Source organism: Neomonachus schauinslandi, chromosome 5 (genome assembly GCF_002201575.2).
Source record: "Neomonachus schauinslandi chromosome 5, ASM220157v2, whole genome shotgun sequence".
In the NCBI taxonomy this organism is placed as follows: domain Eukaryota; kingdom Metazoa; phylum Chordata; class Mammalia; order Carnivora; family Phocidae; genus Neomonachus; species Neomonachus schauinslandi.
The window spans coordinates 93,969,657-93,978,074 of record NC_058407.1 but is presented as its reverse complement, the minus strand read 5'-3'; the positions used below and the strand labels follow the sequence as shown (position 1 = coordinate 93,978,074).

The 8,418-nt window shown below is 35.4% G+C and overlaps 1 protein-coding gene across 1 annotated transcript in view; it reads left to right on the top strand.

Moving 5' to 3' along the window:
* The window catches only part of CLEC9A (C-type lectin domain containing 9A), a 14,743-nt gene continuing 6,325 nt past the window's right edge, over positions 1 to 8,418 (top strand). The window contains exons 1-2 of the mRNA XM_021690491.1: positions 1 to 91; positions 1,776 to 1,856. Coding sequence (XP_021546166.1) covers positions 1 to 91; positions 1,776 to 1,856 — 172 coding nt within the window. The remainder of the gene's footprint in view (positions 92 to 1,775; positions 1,857 to 8,418) is intronic.

The following is an 8,418-nucleotide window of genomic DNA, read 5'->3' as shown; positions in this document are numbered from 1 at the left end:
ATGCAGGAGGAAGAAACATACACCTCTCTTCAGTGGGATGATCCAACACCAAGCCCTTACCAGAAACATCTGTCTTCCACCAAATATTCAGGTAACCAGTTCTGATTATTTAGTCCAAGACTTTGCAGTTTATGCTTTGTTTCTTATTCTATGATGAGCCCAAGGTGACTTTTCTAATGATATAACCCACATATGGGTCTGATAATGTGCATTATATAATAACATTAAAAAAATAAGTGATGTGTAAGAGTAAGTAAAGGTGTAAAAGGAAAAAAGCAATGGATTTGACAAATATATAGTACCTTTTTTCCCTCTCTCTTGCTGGAAAGACAAAGAATTCTGGGATTTGGAAGATAAATGAAAGAAATCATAGATTTTTTTATTATTTTAGTTCCTGCATAAAACGCCCTAAAAATTACCTGACAAACACTAGGAAATAAAGAGAAAACATAGGTTGAAAAACGGACAAAACTTGCCAGCCTGGAGCTGTGTGCTGTGGTGATCAGTTCTGGTGTTCTTATTTAACATGTGTGTTAGCTTCTTATTATTTTAATAATAAATTACCACAGACCAGGGGGGTTAATACAACACAAATTTATTATCTTACAGTTCTAAAGATCAGAAGTCCAAAATAGGTTTCACTGGGCAAGCTGTTGTCAGGGCTACATTCCTTCAAGAGGCTCTAGCTAGGGGAGAATCCATTTGTTTGTGTTTTCCAGTTTCTAGGGCTGCATTTCTTGCTTCACTTGGGCTCATGGCCCCTTCTTCCATCTTCAAAGCCAGCAGTGCTATGCCTTCAAATTTCTTCTTGCTTCCATCTTCATATAGCACCCTGACCACTGACCTCTCACTTATAAAGGCCCAGATAAAACAGGATAATGTCCCCATCCCAAAATCCTTAACTTAATTACAGTTTAAAGTCTTTTTTGTCACATAAGGTAATATTTACAAGTTCCAGGGAGTAGGACATGGGTGCTTGGGACAGGGGCATTATTCAGCCTACCACATAATCTGAAGATAACTTTTATTTTTTCTCTGATTAGTGTTAAGAATATAACAAATCACAAATTCTTCATTTTTCTTTCCTGAATAGATGCAAAGTTACCTGGAAAAAAAGTGTTCCTCATTCAAAATTGTATGTTTAAAAGAAATATCTCTGAACCAATCATGTTCAAGTGGTGCTGAAAAGAGATGAGAGATGCACCACAGTGTTTCTCTTTTCAAAAATAAAACCTTGCTACCTGGTTTGCTATAGTCTCTAAAAGATTGTTGAAAAAGAATACATGTAACTAGTTAGTAAGCTTGTGATATTATATAAGGATAAGAGGAGTATGTTACTTAACCTATTGGATTTGACATCTTTCAAAATCCAGGGTGTTCTGGGGTGCCTGGGGGTCTCAGTTGGTTAAGCATCTGCCTTCACCTCAGGTCATGATCCCAGGGTCCTGGGATCGAGTCCTGTGTTGGGCTCCCTGCTCAGCAGGGAGTCGGCTTCTCCCTCTGCGCCTCTCCCTCCCCCTGCTTGTGTGCTTGCGTGCTCTCTCTCCCTCTCAAATAAATAAATAAAATCTTTAAAAAAAAAAAAAGGTGTTCCAAGTTATAACTTGCATTTCAAAAAGCTGGAATTCTTTTTTCCTGTTACCACAGTTCCCATGGCCTCAAGGATTCTCTAGTAAGAATGCTCATTCTTTCTTTCACTCAGTCTAATTTCATTCTGGCCCATCTCTTTCACTTACTTTCTCTAACTCAGTGTCATTGCCCTGTGCCTTGTTCAGGAGCATGGTGTCTGGTGATGGTGATTTCATGTATTCTCTGCGTGGGCTCAGTAACAACCTCTGTTTTCTTGGGGATCAAGTGTAAGTACAAAAGGATATCTTCAAAATAATCTATATACATATATTTCATATACTTTATACATTACAAACATACGTATACACTGCATGTAGCTTTATATACAATTCTGTATATGTTTATCATTATAAATAAAATGTCATAATTTATAAATAGAAAAATCAATTAGAAACATGTAAATGCATATAACTGATGTAAAATAATGGCTTCCTATTTTTTTTTTATTTTTTGAGAGAGAGAGAGAGACAATGCATGAGTAGGGGGAGAGACAGAGGGAGAGGGAGAGGGAGAAGCAGACTCCCCGCTGAGCAGGGAACCCCACTCAGGGCTTGATCCCAGGACCCTGAGATCATGACCTGAGCCTAAGTCAGATGCTTAACCAACTGAGCCACCCAGGTGCCCCTTGGATGCCACTTTTAATAACTTTTAAGGTTCATTTGCAGTTTGTTTAACCTAACTCTAATGCCATAGAGTCTCTTTGGGGAAAATAATGCAAATAATTACTTATATGATTCAATTTGTGAGTCATATTAGCATGCTAAAGGATGCAACTAACAAGATTTCAGTATAATGCTCTTTCTTTTCTAAATATGTATGTATTCTAAACTTATGCAGAATATTTTAGTAAGTTTTTCACTTTATATTAGGCAAAGTAGAATTTAATAAGTTTAATGCAAATCTGAGCACTTCATATAGGCCATATTTAATCACATTTTTTTTTTAAGATTTTATTTATTTACTTGTCAGAAAGAGAGAGATACAGAGCACAAGCAGGGGGAGCGGCAGGCAGAGGGAGAAACAGGCTCCCCACTGAGCTGTGAGCCCCATGCGGGACTCCATCCCAGGACCCTGAGATCATGACCTGAGTCCAGGCAGACACTTAAGTGACTGAGCCACCCAGGTGTCCCTTTAATCACATTTCTTTATTTCCTTTAGTCTAAATTTAAGACGTGTTTTCATATCTGGCAAGTGAAATTTTTATAAAATATAATTAATGGGCTGCAATTCCAAAAAACAAACAAAAACTAACAACCTGCATTATCACTCATGCTAATACTAAGAAATACGCTTAGAAAGACAGAGATAAAGGTTATTGTCCAGATAATTCTTCCCTTTCGTATGCCCTAGCAAATCATTTCTTTATGTTGGAGACTTTAGCTGGTGAGGGAGAATTATGAGTTCTACAATGAGGAAGAGATCAGATTTGCTTCCACAAAGTACAAGAAACTTAGTCTTGTTCATGTTAGCTATGAGCTTATTTTCCTGATTGTTCTTAGAAAATTGTTTTAAGCGGCGGGTGAGTGGGGGTGAGTGGCTCAGTCAGTTAAGCATCTGCTTTTGGCTCAGGTCATGACCCCAGGGTCCTGGGATAGGTCCTGAGACGGGCTCCCAGCTCAGTGGGGAGTCTGCTTCTCCCTCTCTTCCCTCCTCGTGCTCTCTCTCATTATCTCTGTCTCTCTCTTTCTCAAATAAATAAATAAAATCTTTAAAAAAAAAGTGTTTAAGGGGCGCCTGGGTGGCTCAGTCATTAAGCGTCTGCCTTTGGCTCAGGTCATGATCCCAGGGTCCTGGGATCAAGCCTCGCATCGGGCTCCCTGCTCAGGGGGAAGCCTGCTTCTCCCTCTCCCACTCCCCCTGCTTGTGTTCCCTCTCGCTGTGTCTCTCTCTGTCAAATAAATAAATAAAATCTTTAAAAAAAAAGTGTTAAAAAAAAGAAAATTGTTCTAAGAATTACTAGAAGCTCAATAAATAATTTTTACCTTGTCTATCATCTGAAAAGAAATTTCACTGCTCACAGCAAATGTTAGCACTTCCAGAAAGCTTTCCTTATCTCACCCTATACTCCCTCTGTGCTTCATATAAAAACGCATTATTTAAACCAAATGCAAGTCCATTTTTTTAAGAAACTCACATTTAAATATCTATTTATCAAACGGACAAACTGGAAATCGATTGCGTAGTTGAAAGAGAACTAACAGATAAGTCAATTAACAACTAATAATTCAGTTTCTTCTCTAAAACCTGGGCACTTTGAACGGAATATTGCTGGGCTCCATTCTAATGACAGTACAAGAATTCATATTTAACTGGCATTGCAAATATCAAAAGATATGGTTTAAATATCACACCTATATGATAAATTTCAATGCTGCTTTATAAATATGAACTACCTGGGGTAAGAAGATAAAACAAATGAAGCATAAAGAACACTTTCAATTAAAAACAAGATTAACTGAAGATGTAATATGTAAAGCAATATCATTAAGTAATTGGGACATAGAATTTGTCTATATATAAAAATGAACCTGTAGTCTCCAATCACCAATTATTACATAGCCAAAAAGCACATAGTACATACTAAGGATGTTCATAAAAGCATACTCTACATTTTTTCCATGTCCTCAGAAAAGTTGCTGTCCAATATATATTTACTTTTGTCTTTCTCTCTCTGTAGTTCATGAAATCTGTTTAGATGAATTATCATGTTCCTAACAAACTCTAGGTCATTTTAAATTGTACTAATTAACTTTGACCCACAAATCCCACTTTTGAAAACTTTTTCTATAGATGAACTTGCATGTATAGCAATGGGGTAAAAAAAAAAAAAGATTGGAAAAACTCAAATGTCTTTCATTAAGGGACCATTTAAATTAACAATAATACATCCACATCATGGAATACCATGAAACAAGGAAGAGAAAGAGAAGGAGAAACAGAAGGAGGAAAAGAAAAAGGAGAAGGAAGGGCAGGAGGAAGAAGAAGTAGAGAAGGAAGAGGAGGGTGAGGGGAGGGAGGAGGGGAAGAGGAGAGGGAGGGAAAGAACCGGTAAGGAAAGGGGGAGGGGGAGAAGCAACAGCAGTAAGAGCAGCTGCTCTCTATGGACTGATATGTAATGTCTTCATGATACATCCTCAAGTGAAAAAGCAACTTTTAAAGTAATGTATACACTACCCCACAATTTGATTGAGAACAGATATTTTCTTCATATGCCAAGTGACACTGGAAGGATATATAGGAAGTAACTAAAAATGGGGTCAGGAGAGGGGGATAGGTGGTGACAATGTCAGTGTTTATTTATTTTTTTAATGTTGTAATTCCGTGGATGTAGTATGTATTAAACAATTTTTTTTTAACTCCCAAAACAAAAATTGGGGAAGAAAATATTCTGATAAGAATAAAAGAAAGCCAGCCAGAAAATAAAGCATTTAAAATTTCCAGTAATTTCTGGAAAATGCTTACAAATAAAAGTTTTGGCTTTCTTTTGTTTTGTGTTAATAGTTATAAATACTTTAAAAACTTTTAAATATTACTACACAAATGTAAAATATTTTTACCATTTGGCTTTTGTTCAAGTATAGTGACTTTCATTTTTTTGCTACCAATCCTGTCATTTGCCAAGGTCATCTTATACATTCTCAAAACATTCTTAGGGCTTTTATTAAGTAAAGCCAGTTACAGAAACAAAAGAGTTGTGTTAAACAAGAAGCAGTTTGTTCACTTCAAATTTCCTAACTAACTGCTTGTCCTTGCTAGTTATAGATTATGTTATAGCCAGTAGATTTTGAGTTATAAAAATCTTATTTAATTTTTAATTTTTAATAATTATTGCATCTTAATCATCATTCCATTTCAACAAAAAACGTTAAATGTTTTCTCCATGAAAATTTTCAATGTAAGAGAAAGGTCAATACTAATATTTAAATTACATATATAACCACATATGATGTATATAATTTAATATACATAGTAAAAACACAGACATGTTTCTGACAAAGAGTAATGAATGAAATCTATATCTTGTTTAAAATATGATATCAAAGTAATGAATGGGTTAATTACAAATTATTCTTATATACCATCAAAAGTAAATCCATAGATATCTGACAATAAATAACTGATAAAAATTAATCAGGCTACATTGATATAAAAGAACGCACTGCAGTAATTTAAAGAAGTCTTCTAGAACTATTGTTACTAACACGGAGATATGGTTACACGATATTTTCCCATGAAATAAGCAGATTGAAAAGTCAGTTATGGAAAAATATAGTTTTATAAAAATTATATGTAAATAGATGTATTTTTTACATATAAATATGGAAAAAGGTTTCAATAGATATAAACTAAATGTTAACAACTGTTATTTGAATGGTAGTTTAAATGTAAGAAGTAATTTCTTGCTTTCTTCCAACTGTTTTGTATTTTCTGTTTTTTCCTACCAGATGACTTATGCTAATTACTTTCTATTTAAAAAACTCTATAGTGCAAAATATTTTCTAAAAAATCAGATTTTTCCATTTGTTTTTACTAGTCCTTTTCATTTTTTTTTTTTAAGATTTTATTTATTTGACAGAGAGAGACACAGCGAGAGAGGGAACACAAGCAGGGGGAGTGGGAGAGGGAGAAGCAGGCTTCCCACTGAGCAGGGAGCCTGATGAGGGGCTCCATCCCAGGACTCTGTGATCATGACCTGAGCTGAAGGCAGATGCTTAATGACTGAGTCACCCAGGCACCCCGTCTTTTTCATTTTCTTAATTCATCAATTAGATATATCATATAACATCATATAATAAACACTTTTATTTTGGGGGCTTTAAAAACATTTGTCTTACATTCCCCTAAGTAAATATATTGTTTAATCTATATTCTTCACTTGTTGCAAATTGGTTACAAGCCCAACACCAGTAAAGGTACAGTACATTGCTCCCATATAAGGAGAAACTAAAGAGAAGTCTCATTTCCCTTTCTACAGTTTTATTACAGTTTTATGTAGTACAACCTTTTCAGATCATAATAAACAAAATAGCAATAACCTCAAGAATATAGTTAATCTAGAAAAAGTTCGTCAAAATTCAAAATTTTGGAAAAGGAAATCTCCAAACATGCCAGATTATAAATAGAATAAAATAAATAACATCACTGTCTTACTCCCACTCTGGTTACATCCAACCTTTTGCTAAGAAGAAGGAACATAATCCAAGCCACTAGCAGCCGGGATTACTTGAGCCATCCACAGATGGGTAAGGCATAACCATCCATTGTCCATAGCTCTTGAGCAAAATATAGAAGAGAGGGTGAGAGTCGTAGAGCATATTGAAAAAGATTAGTATATCTGTAATAGTAGACCCAAAAGTAGAAGACAGAGAGAGTTAGACAAAAGTAATATTACTTTAAGACTTACTGGATGAATATTTTCCAAAATGGGTTAAAAACATTAAGCCATAGGTTCAAGGAATTCTATAAAAAAACAATCAGCATAAAGAAAATCAATATCCTTAAGAAAAATATTTAATAAAATAGGAATAGATACTTTACAGAATGATTTTTAAAAAGAACTGACTTGGGGCACCTGGGTGGCTCAGTCGGTTAAGCACCTGCTTTCCACTCAGGTCATGATCCTGAGGTCCTGGGATGGAGCCCTGCATCGGGCTCCCTGCTCAATGGGGAGCCTGCTTCTCCCTCTCCCTCTGCTTGTCAAAAAAATTAAGTTTTAAAAAAAATCTTAAAAAAAAGACCTGACTTAAAAAGCAGTCAGACTTATAAGGAAAAAACTACAAAAAAATATAAAAATAATATGAAAATGGGAGGACTGGCCCTGCCGAATATTGAAATAAATTATAAATCTAAAATAATGAAGGCAGTGTGGTACTGACCTAGGAATAGATAAGCAGGTGGATTGAATATCATTAAAACAATAGAAATACATCAAAGTAGTTTATTGGAAATTACAGTAAGCTAAAGATGGCAATTAAAAGAGGATGAGGAGGGGGTTATTCAGTAAATGATATGAGACCACAATGTCGCCATCTAGGGGAAAAATTTGGAAGTCATACCGCATAAGTTCCAACAAAATAAATTCCAGCTTAACAAACTGATGGGTATTAAAGAGGGCACGTTCTGCGTGGAGCACTGGGTGTTATATGCAAACAATGAATCATGGAACACTACATCAAAAACTAATGCTGTAATGTATGGTGATTAACATAACATAATTAAAAAATAAAAAATAAATTCCAGCTACATCAAAATATGAAAGTGAAATATGCTTGTAAAAAGTATGATCTCAGGTGTAAGATTTTTGCTCAAAATGACTCAAAAAGCATCTGATGTATGGGGGGTGAACTAGCACAAGCAAAGTCAAAAGACACATTGGGAAACTCGTGGCTCATATCACACACAAGCTAAGTTTACCCAAATGCAAGTGCACTAACACGATCAGTTAAGCAGGATTGGTTGCTAAAGCAGATTCACAGGACCTGAAATGACAATGCTTACAACTCCATAGTTTATTACAAGAAAAGGATGCAGTTTAAGAGCTGCATTAAAGTCAGGATATGGTCTGGAGAGGCCAGGTACAGACAAGTACTTTGTCCTTTCTCTGTAACTATCTCCTCAGGACAAAATTTCTCTTTTGAGTCAGGAACCATTGATGTGTATGTCCACAAAACACTTCGGTAGCAGGGAGCCCCAAATGGAGTCTTGCTTGGTAATTTTTATATTATGCTGACCACATAGGATATTTCTTTCTTTCTTTCTTTCTTTCTTTCTTTCTTTCTTTCTTTCTTT